Source organism: Oncorhynchus nerka, linkage group LG23, assembly GCF_034236695.1.
Source record: "Oncorhynchus nerka isolate Pitt River linkage group LG23, Oner_Uvic_2.0, whole genome shotgun sequence".
In the NCBI taxonomy this organism is placed as follows: domain Eukaryota; kingdom Metazoa; phylum Chordata; class Actinopteri; order Salmoniformes; family Salmonidae; genus Oncorhynchus; species Oncorhynchus nerka.
Window position 1 is genome coordinate 48,203,745 of NC_088418.1, and position 16,035 is coordinate 48,219,779.

Consider the following 16,035-nt stretch of genomic DNA (forward strand, 5'->3'; position numbering starts at 1 on the left):
TTTGTACTGTACCGTACAATAAGTGTTTGTTTGGGCCCAGGGTTGTTTGAGGGAGAGCAACTCCTGAGTGTTTACTTGTTTTGATGTTTGAGCACGTTAAAGGCGTGGAGGTGTGCGTGCATGTGCACTAAGCCCTCTGGCAACCCTTCCATCAGTAGTGAGTGATGACCAGAGCTCTCATCACCAGCAGCTTGGCATGATTGAGCAGACAACAGCTGAGACATATTCACATGGGGTCTTTGAACGGTACATATAGCATTTAATGAATAGAGCAGACTTGACTCTTATATGCTACAGAGCTGTCTGATCTACACTTAATAGTTCTATCTGACTGTCCAGTGATGTTCCACGGCCTGTCTGAATACCTGAATAACCCCCTGGTATGTCTGCTCCCACAAACTGATCTCAAACTGAAATAAGATTGCCTGCATTGTAGATATTTATATTTAATAGTAGTTGGGTGTTATTTCAATCCGTTCCAGTTGATGCCTGTGTAGCTATGCCAACGATAGAGTGGGTGCAGCAGGGTAGAGCGTGTCCTTTGTCCTCTCCCTTGTGCACTTTGGTAGGCCTGCAGGACCAGCGTCCCCTATGAATGGTTTACGAAAGGGGTTATAGTGGGTATATCACAGTTCCAGGCCACCAGCACTGTGGGAATTACACCTGAGCAGTAAGCTTGGCACCCCTAGTGACAATACACTGGGGACAGAGCATGGACATAGCAACAACGGGACTTACTGTAGGACTGGTGGCATGGCAACAAGGGAATGACTGCTTAATGGGAACACATGGACATATGGCGAAAGTCCATGACAGCCACTAAATCTGAGTACTGGAATGCTTGCTGCAGGCCTGATGGGAGGGTTGGACCAAGTAGTGAGAAAAGACTGTATTAACAGCTGTTAACGTTGGTTTCAGTGTGGCCTATGGTCATTGTGTCTCAGTTCCCAGTACTCATGTTGGCTAAACCCACACATGAAACTGTGAGGTCGAACTGAGTCCACATGCCATAACTCATGGACTATTTGTAGTGTGTATGTAGAAGATATTAAACTGGAATGATTGAATAGAGGGATGGAAATAGAAAGAGAGCAATTAAAAAAATGTATGTATGAAAATACAGTTTGCCAGGCAGTGGGATTAGAAAAATAACTCATGACCTTTCAGTAGACACTTTATTGTTATTTTACCAATCTGCCAGCTACGTTAGGGTCAAGTGTTAAGAGTTACCAATTCTCTCCACATCCTCTTATTGGCTGTTTACACAATCTATTTTTCTGACTGTCCATACCGTTTTATATGTGACCCATGTCAGATTTGCACATTCACACTGATGTAGCCTCTGAAGTAGCACACCGATGCAATGCTCATTTTCTGTCACTAGCTAGTTTTCCATCCAATTGGCGACAGATTTTCATGCGAATATTCTAAAATCCGGATAACAAAATATGCGCAGTTTCCACCAAACAGCCTAGTCGCGGATAAAAATCAGTGCGTGATGACATTTTCCACACAAAATGTACCTTTTCGCACTAAATAAACATATCTAGCCAACAGCACGGATAGGCTGGATTTTTAAAAATTAACTAGGCAAACCAGTTATGAACAAATTCTTATTTACAATGACGGCCTACCGGGGACCAGCAGGTTAAATGCCTTGTTCAATGGCAGAACGACAGATTTTTACCTTGTCAGCTCGGGGATTCGATTCAGCAACCTCGCTGGCCCAACGCTCTAACCACTAGGCTACCTTGCCGCCCCATGATGGATTATATGTAAAAGCGATAATATTTGTATTAGTGAAACAGAAGTCAATCATCATGTCACCAGAATAAGATTCTCGACCACCGTACGTGCACTCAACCCTGTGAAGTTTATCATCAATTATTTAATCTGTAGCCTAATAACGTGCATGGTTTTGCAAATCATAGTGGGAGGTCCACACACCATGTCATCCCGTGACTACTTCGTTATTATATCAATATTTTTTGCACATGTAGGCTTTTCCACCGCCATTTATTTCACAATTCATTTTCCCGACACAAATATCTGCATTTATAAAATTGTTCCAAAACTTCCTGTTTCCATCACACATGTCAATATTTTTTATATATATTTTTATAGTATGACTTCACTCGTGGAAACAAGTGTTCCTGGGTAGTTTTCGTTTCTGGTCATGTAAAAAAGACAGAAACACAAGAGGCAAAAAATCTGAGTCCAAATCATAGAGATCCTATTAGATTATTTTAATTCCATGGTCCAGACAGGTCTCATATGGAGCATTACAATTTTATCAGGATTTATATCCACGTGTGGATATGGTGTACATCTAAACTCAAAAAGATCAGATTCCATGATTTTTTTCCCCTTCGGTTTACACATCATGGAAAGATCAGATATACAGTACCTGATGATAATACCGGATGATACCGGAAACTGTGCTGAAATTGCTCGTCAAGATCGTTGTGTTGTCTAAGTGGGGAATATTGTTTCCCTCCAAGTCAGTTCTTTAGTGGAACTGAGGTAAACTGTGTTTTTGCTGAGTTTGATGTCCTTTCCAATTCCATGTGGGAAGCTAGGATGGTTATTCAAGGACAGTTGTGGCTGCTGCCAAAAGCATTTCCATGTTGTGTTTGCTTTTAACAGCTGTGGGGTGGATTTAGGACCATTCCAGAAAACTCTTCCAAGACACACAAATGCTCAGGGGGAGTATTAGGTGTTCCTCTGCTACATACAATGAGTATAAACTACATTAAGAACACCTGCTCTTTCCATGACAGACTGATCAGGTGAATCCAGGTGAAAGCTTTGATCCATTAATGTCACCCTTATTAAATCCACTTCAGTCAGTGTAGATGAAGGGAAGGAGACAGGTTAAAGATGGATTTTTAATTATTGAGACAATTGAGACACAGACTGTGTATGTGTGCCATTCAGAGGGTGAATGGCCAAGATAAAATATTTACGTGCCTTTCAACAGGTTTTGGTAGTAGATGCCAGGCACACCGGTTTGTGTCAAGAACTGCAACGCTGCTGGGATTTTCAAGCCCAACAGTTTCATGTGTGTATCACGCAGGGTCTACCACCTAAAGGACATCCAGCCAACTTGACACAACTGTGGGAAGCATTGGGGTCAACATGGGCCAGCATCCCTGTGGAACGCTTTCGACACCTTGTAGAGTCCATCCCAACGAATGGAGGCTGTTCTGAGGGCAGCGGGAGTGGGGATGCTGTCTGACAGGAAGATGGATATAACTTTTTGGCTTTTGGGCAGAATCTTTTTGCCAAAACCTTTTTGGACAGAAGCCATAGGACAGTAACTTTAGAACATTACATTTTGTAGAGAATCTTTTGGACATTCACAGTACCTTTTCAACTGTACCATGGTTTAATCAGCAATAAAATACCATAACACTTCATTGTGTTGTGACTTTTATCTTCATGTTCAATTCATATAGTATATTCCTCACACACCAAATATAATATTTACAATTATACAAAAACAGGTTACCTCAGTAAACAATTTAGACAACAATGTATACATTTATCATCACAAAAATGTAGACAACCAAAAGCATACAGCATAAATACATTTAAAAAAGATATGAATTTCATATTTATTTTTTTCTCCAATAGTAAAGGTGTTATTGCAGTGGTAATTTCCAGTATCTTCTCTGAGGAAAAGTCCAGTTCAATCTGAACGTATTGTTTGTGTCCTCAGTAGTCTCAGGGGGTTCCCTGTGTCTTCAGATCAGCTAGTCTCTTCATCGGGGACAAAGACAAACTTCCTCTGTGGAACTTCCACCTGCAATTTAAAAGACAGCGATTTCTGTTTTATATGAAACAGGATTTTTTTTCTTATGCCAGGTTCCCTCGAAAACAAAAGATTCCGTGAAAACTAGAGCTATTTCAGAGAGAAATACATGTGAGCAGAAAGAAAACATATATTCCGTAGCCTAATATTGTCCAGTCATTCCAGGATTTTGTGATTCTGCATTGTTTGTAAAATCAACAATCCCCTACATATTATGCAAGGGCTTGCAAATTTGATCCTCCACCGCACTATTACCGCATCTAACAGTCAAATCACCGCAATATTACGGCATAAAACTGTCATCACACTACAAAAAGAGGGCTCACAATTAAAACCAATCACCATACTTTTACCGCATAAAGTGGTTCAATCAAGCCACATGTCAACAAATGTTTTCCCCGTCAGCGCATTTTCCTGATAAATTGGGCAAAACTCATCACAAAATGTCAGAAATATCTAACATTTTTGCTCGCAACTATAACAAAAATCCCTCTGCACTTTCCTTATTTACTGTTTGTTGTCAAAGTTCGTTCTGGTACTGTGAGGCCTCTCCCATTTCCCTTATCATACCAGCTGTACAACAGTCCTATTTTTAACTCTAGTTAAGTGGCAGGCATTCACATCCTCTAGACCCTAGCCTTCTGAGGGCAACCAGGATTTTCCACAGTAACAACATAACAAGCAGTTACCACACATTAATGGGCCCACAGAAACACTAGAGACTAGACTACTCTTCTCTCACTCCTTACTCCTTCTTGCTCTCTCTCTCTCTCTCTCTCTCTCTCTCTCTCTCTCTCTCTCTCTCTCCCCCTCTCTCTCTCTTTTTTATCCCTCTCTCTCTCTCTCTCTCTCTGTTTTTATCCCCCACTCTCTCTCTCTCTCTCTCTCTCTCTCTCTCTCTCTCTCTCTGTTTTTATCCCCCCCTCTCTCTCCCTCTCTCTCTCTCTGTGTTAGGGACTTCAACCAAGGCTTGTGTTGTGTTTGGCTTTGTTCAGACATACCACAGCGCTTGATGATGGAAAAGTGTCATATGATCGACGTCCATCGTAAAATAACATGTCAACCACAGGAGATGACTCCGACAGCGATGTTCCTCTGTCACCTGTCTAAATCACACTGACCTCTGAGGTATGTGTTCCCTTTGACTGTAGGAATCCACCCTAAGGTTCTCAAAGCACAACCTTATTTATCTTAGACCATTTAGACCAGATACTTTCTCTCAACCATTTTATATGAGTTGTCTTTGACATTTTCCAAGATGACATAGTGTCTCAGTCTGTTGGCTTTGTCACAGAAATAGACACTTTTCCAGATGGAAACATGTGGAAACATGTGAATTAGTCCAAGAATACCCAGCCCAGGATACAGATAGAATAGTCTCCATGTTGGTAAGGGCCAATCGTTTTTCCTGGCCATGTGACCTGACCAGAAAATGACTCTGGGCCCTAATGATGATGTATGAGACTAGGAACTCTCATAGGTTTTGTCTCACCAGCTGACCATCTTTAACCCTTAAACCCTTGTTAACTCTTATTGGCTGTGCATGTACACACACACATGCACGCACATGTACTCACACACACAATCTCACCTTTCTGAGGGAGCGGACACTGGCGTTGCGGATGGAGTCCATGAGCTGGTCATGTGAGGAGCGCAGTGGAGTGGGTGGCCTGCTGTGCTCCTGGTCTCTGGTCTCTGCCACTGGCCGCAGAGCGTTCTTCAGCTCCTTCAAGATACTGTTGGTCTCTTTCAGTCCTTTCTTCCCCTTCTTCCCCTTCCCTTTCCCTTGCTTCTTAACGACTTCCTCGTGGAGCCTGATCACCTCCGCTATCTTCCTAGTCGGCTTCTTCTTCTCTGCCGGGGGCTGGCAGGGCAGTGAAGGGGTGGGGGAGGAGGTGGGGGAGGAGGTGGGGGAGGCGGCAGGGGAGCAGGAGGGGTCTGTTTTTTGGGGAGTTTGGGGGATTGCCAAGGAGACACCCGCGGGGAACCGTAGGGCGAAGAACCCGGAGTGGCCTTCAACAGAGCAGTGGTACGGGGGTTAACGGGCCCCTCTGGCCCCGCCTGCTGGTTCTGTCTCTGCTCCTGCAGGCGTTTCTGTCTCTGACGGTCCATGTTACGGGTCAGGATGCCTGTCATGCTCATCCGGGGGCCTGGAAGGTGGAACTGGTAACCCAGCTTGATCAGGGCGTGGTTCTCCCTCAGAACCTTCACCATCTCCATCTCCACCTGACAGAGAGAGAGAGAGAGAGAGAGAGAGAGAGAGAGAGAGAGAGAGGGACCGTGAGTTTGTGCTTTTACTATTGCCTGCGCATGTGTGTTGAGCAGCTGCATCAAGATCTAATACCAAGTCCAGACTGACTGACCTGTCCTCCACACATGTGTCTCTGGTTGTGGAAGCGTAGCTCAGTCAGGGTGCTATTGCTAGGCAGAGCCTGAACCATAGCCAGAACCCCTTTCCCTGTCACATAGTTGGACTCGATGTTCAGGCTGACGATGGAGGTGTTTTCGCACAGCGTCTTGGCAATGGCCAGCGCCACGGGGTCATCAGCATGCGTGTTGGCCAGGCTAAAGACACGCACGTGTGTGTTGGAGCGCAGTGCCTCAGCGAACTGGATTAGAGTGTCCTGTGAGATGTCCTCGATGTTGTTGAGGTTGACCTCTTTGAGCTCAAGGTCGTTATTAAGGACTTTTTCCAGGGCCTCGTCGACAACTGTTGGGTTGCCATCGGCGTTGGGGTCAAGCGGAGGTGGGGGCGGGGTTAGTCTCATAGGCTCCACCCTTGGGAGTCTCAGGAGGCTAGGGGAGGAGATGACGACTGACAGCGGTGATGGAGGACCAGGATCCTTTGGGTGCGCTGCTTCAGGCCTTTCCTCTTCTGGCTCCTCTTTATCCTCCTCATCCTCTGTTTCAGCTTCCTCTTCCTCACTCTCCTCCTCCTCTTCCTCTTCATAATCTTTATTTTCTTTCTTGTTCTCGTCATCCTCCTCTGCTTCGCTGTTGCTTTCTGTCACACATTCTTCCTCGCTCTTTTCGGCATCGTCATCGTCATCCTGTTTAGACATAAAGTGTAAATCTCTCATTAATCTGACTCAGACACATGGTCATGTTCTCTTATAACTGTATTATGTCTAAAGTTAAACTGGATGATTTGCATTTTTTTTGTGTGAAGGTCCTAACTGGTTCTCCGTTGTACAATAAAGTGATCATTATTGAATAATGAAGCTTCTTAATTGGTCAAACAGAATTTAAGGTTATATAGATCTGAGAGTAGCAAGCTAGCGGAGTTCAGACTCTCCTGATCACTGACCTGTTTGGGACTGCTGGCTTCCCCTCTCTCATCCTCCAGTATCCTCTTGGTCTCCTTCTCCCAGTACTTCAACAGAGAGTCTCTACTGAAGGTGCCAGTGGGGGTCTTCTCCGTCTGGTCCCTCTGTCTCAGACCGATGGGCACGTTGGCATCAGGGTCAATGTCTGCCAGCTCCATCTCCAGCTCTGCTAGCTCCTCAGGGCTGAGAGAAGCCAGTAGTTCATCCTCATCCACATCCTCATACTTACTCAACTCCCGACGGTACCCAAAACCGTTCATCGCTGAAGAGGTTGGCCCCTTGGCTGAGCTCCAGGTAGATGGGGCTCTGTGTGCCGTACGAGTCCGATCAGGATGGGATCTTTCTGGGATAGGTTTCCGGTCAGAGTGGAGTCTTTCTGGAGGTGTGGGTCCAGTCAAGTTCAGTCTCAGCCAGTTCTGTTTGTCCTCTACTGCTTCAATGAGAACAGTACAAGTGGTGTGTGTGCAAGGTAAGGGGCCTAGCTGGGGTGTCTGTGTCGGTGGTGTGTGTGTTGAGTGTGTGTCCTGTTCTCTTCTCTTCTAATCTCTCCAGCTGCTGCAGAGGTCTTAAGAGAGGGATCATTGGGGTGCAACAAAGCGTCAGGCCATGATGCACAGTGCTTTTTTGGGAGGCGCTGCTCAGAGCGGTAGACTAGAGCCACAAAAAGCATGTGAGCTCAGAGAGCAGAGCGGCCCTGGTCAGGCATGTCAGCAGATCCCAGCAGCGGCCACATTGTTCATGGCCCAAAAAATGCCCAAACCGGACCCAAGAGAGACAGACAGCGAGTCATCGAGGCACATAACGACAAGCAGAAACACAGAGACACATAGCAACACGAAAACACATATTTACACACATAGGGACATCACATCACACATAGAGAAACCCACAGCCATAGAAATACATTCAGACTCAGAGACCCACAGAGACACACACCATGACATAAATATGTCTCAAATAGTACACTTTTCCCTAGGTGGCTCTGTTAAAATGTAGTGCACTACATAAGGAACGTGGTGTAATTTCAGATGTGCCTCTAGTAAAGACCAGAGAGGTTGGTTATCCCATAAGGGACAGAGTGAATTAGGCTGTATTGAATAGGTTTCTTTTCAAGTGGCTTTATCACTAATCAACATTGTTGTGTGACACCACTGGCCATCCCGTGGGATTAACTACTACAGATAACAAGGTTTCTATGGTATAATGTTTCCATGGAGCAGACTAATAGAGCAATAATGTGAAAGTAGAGCTGTATCTTTTAGTGGGCTTTGATTTAGTCAAATGGTTCCTGAAATACTGGGAATAACAGTAGACTGCGTTAGTGGGCTTTTTTAAAAGAGGGTTATGTTATCATTTTAGGCTTGTCAGAGTAGAGTGGAGGAGCTTCTCTGAGAGCTGGCAGACAAGACAGTGGGATGTTCTCTATCTCTTCTATACACTGCTGGCTTTGGGCTTTTAATCTGACCTCTTTATACATCACCACTCTGTCTGGCTTAATTAATGAAAAATAGTATTTGGTTGGAGAACAAAAATGGTCTGTTTATCTAGTCACTTTAAACAATGCCACTTTATATAATGTTTACGTACCTTACATTACTCATGTCATATGTATACAGTGGGGCAAAAAAGTATTTAGTCAGCCACCAATTGTGCAAGTTCTCCCACTTAAAAAGATGAGCGAGGCCTGTAATTTTCATCATAGGTACACTTCAACTATTACAGACAAAATGAGAAAGAAAATCCAGAACATCTCATTGTAGGATTTTTTATGAATTTATTTGCAAATTATGGTGGAAAATAAGTATTTGGTCAATAACAAAAGTTTATCTCAATACTTTGTTATATACCCTTTGTTGGGAATGACAGAGGTCAAACGTTTTCTGTAAGTCTTCACAAGGTTTTCACACACTGTTTGGCCCATTTTTCCATGCAGATCTCCTCTAGAGCAGTGATGTTTTGGGGTTGTTGCTGGGCAACACGGACAAAGATTTTCTATGGGGTTGAGATCTGGAGACTGGCTAGGCCACTCCAGGACCTGGAAATGCTTCTTACGAAGCCACTCCTTCGTTGCCCGGGCGGTGTGTTTGGGATCATTGTCATGCTGAAAGACCCAGCCACGTTTCATCTTCAATGCCCTTGCTGATGGAAGGAGGTTTTCACTCAAAATTCCACGATACATGGCCCCATTCATTTTTTCCTTTACACAATCAGTCGTCCTGGTCCCTTTGCAGAAAAACAGCCCCAAAGCATGATGTTTCCACCCCCATGCTTCACAGTAGGTATGGTGTTCTTTGGATGCAACTCAGCATTCTTTGTCCTCCAAACACGACAAATTGAGTTTTTACCAAAAAGTTATATTTTGGTTTCATCTGACCATATGACATTCTCCCAATCTTCTTCTGGATTATCCAAATGCTCTCTAGCAAACTTCAGACGGGCCTGGACATGTACTGGCTTAAGCAGGGGGACACGTCTGGCACTGCAGGATTTGAGTCCCTGGCGGCGTAGTGTGTTACTGATGGTAGGCTTTGTTACTTTGGTCCCAGCTCTCTGCAGGTCATTTACTAGGTCCCCCCGTGTGGTTCTGGGATTTTTGCTCACCGTTCTTGTGATCATTTTGACCCCACGGGGTGAGATCTTGCGTGGAGCCCCAGATCGAGGGAGATTATCAGTGGTCTTGTATGTCTTCCATTTCCTAATAATTGCTCCCACAGTTGATTTTTTTCAAACCAAGCTGCTTACCTATTGCAGATTCAGTCTTCCCAGCCTGGTGCAGGTCTACAATTTTGTTTCTGGTGTCCTTTGACAGCTCTTTGGTCTTGGCCATAGTGGAGTTTGGAGTGTGACTGTTTGAGGTTGTGGACAGGTGTCTTTTATACCGATAACAAGTTCAAACAGGTGCCATTAATACAGGTAACGAGTGGAGGACAGAGGAGCCTCTTAAAGAAGAAGTTACAGGTCTGTGAGAGCCAGAAATCTTGCTTGATTTTAGGTGACCAAATACTTATTTTCCACCCTAATTTGCAAATAAATTCATTAAAAATCCTACAATGTGATTTTCTGGATTTTTTTTCTTCTCATTTTGTCTGTCATAGTTGAAGTGTACCTATGATGAAAATTACAGGCCTCTCTCATCTTTTTAAGTGGGAGAACTTGCACAATTGGTGGCCGACTAAATACTTTTTTGCCCCACTGTATACTGTACTCTATACCATCTACTGCATCTTGCCTATGCCGCTTGGCCATCGCTCATATATATATTTATATGTACATATTCTTATTCATTCCTTTACAGTTGTGCGTAAAAGGTAGTTGTTGTGAAATTGTTAAGATTACTTGTTGGATATTACCGCATGGTCGGAACTAGAAGCACAAGCATTTCGGTACACTCGCATTAACATCTGCTAACCATGTGTATGTGACCAATAAGATTTGATTTGATTTGTGGAGCTTTGAAGAAGCTCTCCCGTTCAGTCACTCTAAATATTTTAATGACACTGGGTGATAATAGTCTGGCTAACACCTAACTCTCAAAGTCCTCCTGACTTCAAAGTCAGGAATGGCTCTTTGAAGTCGTGGGCACAATGCGTCGATAATGAAGGGGGCTGTGCTTTTTACTGATTGGTTCATCTCTGTGTCTTTCTCACTCAAACACCCGTAGGCACAGTCATACACAGGCCCAGAGCGCCGCCCCCCTTCCATTACAACAGTTGAATTTTCAAATCCAAACAAAGCAATGTTAATCCCAGAGGGGGGGGGGGGGACATTTGAGAGAACCAATCAAACCCGTCGCTCAATTTCGGAGCGAATACTGCATTAACAAACAGCCTCCTTTGCAGACTAGTGTGTCACAGCTCTCCCTGCTCTGGGTCACGTGGGCCGCGCCAGGCTAGGGTAATAACTCTCTTTTGGTAAAGGGCTTGTTGTTGTAGGTGCCTAATTCCAGAAATCCAAAATGGGTTTGACGTGTGTAGATGTATGATGTGTGCATACTGTTTCAGGCAATGGGCAATGATGTGGAGCCTATGAGACTTTTCTGTACATATATTTCTACGTACAGCAGAATTGTGTGTCCAAGACCTCCCAAGTGGAGCAGTGGTCTAGAGATTCTGTTTGTCCAGGCTCTGTCGCAGCTGGCCGTGACCGGGAGACCCATGGGGCGGCGCACAATTGGCCCAGAGTCTTCCGGGTTAGGGGAGGGTTTGGCCGGCAGGGATGTCCTTGTCCCATCGCGCACTAGCGACTGCTGTGGCGGGCCGCTGACACGGTCACCAGGTGTACGGTGCTTTGTCTGACACATTGGTGAAGCTGGCTTCCGGGTTAAGTGGGCATTGTGTCAAGAAGCAGTGTGGCTTGGTTCGGTTTTGTTTCGGAGGACGCATGGCTCTCGACCTTCGCTTCTCCCGAGTCCGTTCGCCAGTTGCAGCGATGAGACAAGACTAACTACCAATTGGATCCCACGAAAAAGGGGTCAAAAATAATAATTAAAATGTAAAAAAGAATTGTGGGTCCAATACATTTTTCCCTTGGGGACAATAAAGTGTATTGTATTGTGTAATGACACCCAGAAAGGGGCTACTGTGAGTGAGGAGGATGGAGGATGGGCTTTAGGTCAATGTGGCCTCAGGGCAATTCATATTATTCTGTATGTAAATCTGTGACAATCCATTTAGTATGATGTGTTACGTAACATTAGGTTACAGTACACTATGAATGGAATAGCGGTCGTACATATCTTACAAATTAGAGGATATATAGTATCATCCCACTGGGCACACAATGTCATTTCAACATGGATAATTGGGTAATATTTGGTTGAGACGATCAATGAGATTACAATTTATGTTGACCCAATCAAAAAGACAGTTAAAAGTTAGTTGAATGTCCAATGTGTTACCACTATGCTTTCAACCATCAAAAACACAACCAAATTCCAATGAAAAAACAATGAAAAAACAATTTACAGAACAGCATAGTTCAAATGGGAATATAATGTCAGATATTTTGTTTATTTATACAACATATTATCACTGTGCTTCATCTAATAGCAGAACCAAATGACCTGGATTGCAGTTAAAATTACATTAAAAGTACATGGTGCAAGTCATCAATGCTGTTCAAGATTCTGCTTCGATTATTACAGCAGTTTTGAAGATCTCCACAGTCCTGCGACAACCCATGCATGCTACTGTATCTTGAACACGTACACTCTATATGATTACATAAGTAGACATTTATAGTAACAGGAACCTCAAAATGTGGTCATGGATGTGTTACTCATTTTAAGGTTGAATGTTACGTTAGTTTGTAAGATAGTCATAACTTTAGGCTATTTACACTATTTTGAATATCCCACCGATCCTTTACTTCAGCGAAATCATTTACAAAATAGCCTCCAACACTCTACTCAGCAATGTAGTCTACCACAGTGCCATCTGTTTTGTCACCAAAGCCCCATATACTCCCCGAGGGCTAGCCCTCGCTTCATATTCATCACCAACCCCACTGGCTCTAGGTCATCTATAAGTCTTTGCTAGGTAAAGCCCCACCTTATCTTAGCTCACTGGTCACCATAGCAGCACCCACCCGTAGCATGCGCTCCAGCAGGTATTTTACACGGGTCATGCCCAAAACCAACTCCTTCTTTGGCCGCCTTTCCTTCCAGTTCTCTGATGCCAATCAAATCAAATCAAAGTTTATTTGTCACGAGCCAAATACAACCTTACAGTGAAATGCTTACTTACAGGCTCTAACCAATAGTGCAAAAAAGGTGTTAGGTGAACAATAGGTAAGTAAAGAAATAAAACAACAGTAAAAAGACAGGCTATATACCGTAGCGAGGCTATACAAGTAGCGAGGCTACATACAGACACTGGTTAGTCAGGCTGATTGAGGTAGTATGTACATGTAGATATGGTTAAAGTGAATATGCATATATGATGAACAGAGAGTAGCAGCAGCGTAAAAAGAGGGGTTGGGGGCACACAATGCAAATAGTCCGGGTAGCCATTTGATTACTTGTTCAGGACTCTTATGGCTTGGGGGTATAAACTGTGGAGAAGCCTTTTTGTCCTAGACTTGGCACTCCGGTACCACTTGCCATGCGGTAGTAGAGAGAACAGTCTATGACTGGGGGGGCTGGAGTCCTTGACAATTTTTAGGGCCTTCCTCTGACACCGCCTGGTAAAGAGGTCCTGGATTACGGTCAGCTTAGCCCCAGTGATGTACTGGGCCATAGGCACTACCCTCTGTAGCTCCTTGCGGTCGGAGGCTGAGCAGTTGCCATACCAGGTCGTGATGAAACCAGTCAGGATGCTCTCGATGTTGCAGCTGTAGAACCTTTTGAGGATCTCAGGACCCATGCCAAATCTTTTTAGTCTCCTGAGGGGGAATATGCTTTGTCGTTCCCTCTTCACGACTGTCTTGGTGTGTTTGGACCATTCTAGTTTGTTGTTGATGTGGACAACAAGGAACTTGAAGCTCCACTACAGCCCCATCGATGAGAATGGGGGCGTGCTCGGTCCTCCTTTTCCTGTAGCCCACAATCATCTCCTTTGTCTTGGTTATGTTGAGGGATAGGTTGTTATTCATGACACCACCCGGCCAGGTCTCTGACCTCCTCCCTATAGGCTGTCTCGTCGTTGTTGGTGATCAGGCCTACAACTATTGTGTCGTCTGCAAACTTAATGATGGTGTTGGAGTCGGGCCTGGCCATGCAGTCGTGGGTGAACAGGGAGTACAGGAGGGGACTGAGCATGCACCCCTGTGGATCTCCAGTGTTGAGGATCAGTGTGGTAGATGTGTTGCTACCTACCCTCACCACCTGGGGGCGGCCCGTCAGGAAGTCCAGGATCCAGTTGCAGAGGGAGATGTTTAGTCCCATAATCCTTAGCTTAGTGATGAGCTTTGAGGGTACTATCGTGTTGAACGCTGAGCTGTAGTCAATGAATAGCATTCTCAGATAAGTGTTCCTTTTGTCGAGGTGGTAAAGGGCAGTGTGGAGTGCAATAGAGATTGCATCATCTGTGGATCTGTTTGGGTGGTATGCAAATTGGAGTGGGTCTAGGGTTTCTGGGATAATGGTGTTGATGTGAGCCATTTCCAACATTTCAAAGCACTTCATGGCTACGGACGTGAGTGCTACGGGTCTGTAGTCATTTAGGCAGGTTGCCTTTGTGTTCTTGGGCACAGGGACTATGGTGGTCTGCTTGAAACATGTTGGTATTACAGACTCAATCAGGGACATGTTGAAAATGTCAGTGAAGACACCTGCCAGTTGGTCAGCACATGCCCGGAGCACACGTCCTGGTAATCCGTCTGGCCCAGGGGCCTTGTGTATGTTGACCTGTTTAAAGGTCTTACTCACATCGGCTACGGAGAGCGTGATCACACAGTTGTCCGGAACAGCTGATGCTCACATGCATGACTCAGTGTTGCTTGCCTCGAAGCGACCATAGAAGTGATTTAGCTCATCTGGTAGGTTTGTGTCACTGGGCAGCTTGCGGCTGTGCTTCCCTTTGTAGTCTGTAATAGTTTGCAAGCCCTGCCACATAAGATGAGCGTCGGAGCCGGTGTAGTATGATTCAATCTTAGCCCTGTATTGACGCTTTGCCTGTTTGATCGTTAGTCGCAGGGCATAGCAGGATTTCTTGTAAGCTTCCGGGATAGAGTCCCGCACCTTGAAAGCGGCAGCTCTACCCTTTAGCTCAATGCGAATGTTGCCTGTAATCCATGGCTTCTGGTTGGGGTATGTACGTACCGTCACTGTGGGGACGACGTCCTCAATGCACTTATTGGTAAAGCCAGTGACTGATGTGGTGTACTCCTCAATGCCATCGGAAGAATCCTGGAAAATGTTCCAGTCTGTGATAGCAAAACAGTCCTGTAGTTTAGCATCTGCTTCATCTGACCACTTTTTTATAGACCAAGTCACTGGTGCTTCCTGCTTTAATTTTTGCTTGTAAGCAGGAATCAGGAGGATAGAGTTGTTATCGTATTTACCAAATAGAGGGCGAGGGAGAGCTTTGTACCCGTCTCTGTGTGTGGAATACAGGTGATCTAGAATTGTTTTCCCTCTGGTTGCACATTTAACATGTTGATAGAAATTTGGTAGAACTGATTTAAGTTTCCCTTACATTAAAGTCTCCGGCCATTAGGAGTGCCACCTCTGGGTGTGTGGTTTCCTGTTTGCTTATTTCCTTATACAGCTGACTGAGTGCAGTCTTAGTGCCAGCATCTGTCTGTGGTGGTAAAAAAACAGCCACGAAAAGTATAGCTGAAAACTCTTCTGCACATCTATCACTCCAGTGTTTAATTGCTAAATTGTAATTATTTTGCCACTATGGCCTATTTATTACCTCCCTAATCTTACTACATTTGCACACACTGTATATAGACGTTTCTATTGTGTTATTGACTGTATATTTGTTTATCCCATGTGTAACTCTGTGTTGTTTGTGTCGCACTGCTATGCCCTATCTTGGCCAGGTCGCAGTTGTAAATGAGAACTTGTTCTCAACTGGCCTACCTGGTCAAATAAAGGTGAAATAAATAAACAACTTTTTTTTAAAGTAAAATTGAATTGTGTTTGGTTGGCAATGCAACCAAATATCAACATTTGACAGAGATGTATTTTCTGCTTGGATAGTTCCATCAGTGCCACTGACTCTGGCTTTAATTCCAGTTTGTCTACAAATTAATAATAGACATTTTGGATTCACATCTACACCTCAACCGAAAATTACAGTTAAAAAATGGGACTAAATCAAATCATATTATACTTTAAAATAAATGCACTTTAAATATGGATTTGGTCCTATTTTATTTCCTTCGATTTTTGGTTGAAATTGAAATGTGAATCCAACATATCAAATATTCAAATTGTAGACAAACTGC

At 44.3% G+C, this 16,035-nt stretch overlaps 1 protein-coding gene across 1 annotated transcript; it reads right to left on the reverse strand.

The window, feature by feature from the left end:
* Positions 1-3,419: 3,419 nt before the first annotated feature.
* On the reverse strand, positions 3,420-8,783 carry LOC115106968 (leiomodin-2-like). Its single transcript, XM_029630234.2, is given in 5 exon segments — positions 3,420-3,805; positions 5,406-5,695; positions 5,698-6,040; positions 6,178-6,864; positions 7,122-8,783. Coding segments are annotated over 5 exon segments (1,653 nt in total). The 5' UTR covers positions 7,401-8,783; the 3' UTR covers positions 3,420-3,751.
* Between the last annotated feature and the right edge of the window lie 7,252 nt (positions 8,784-16,035).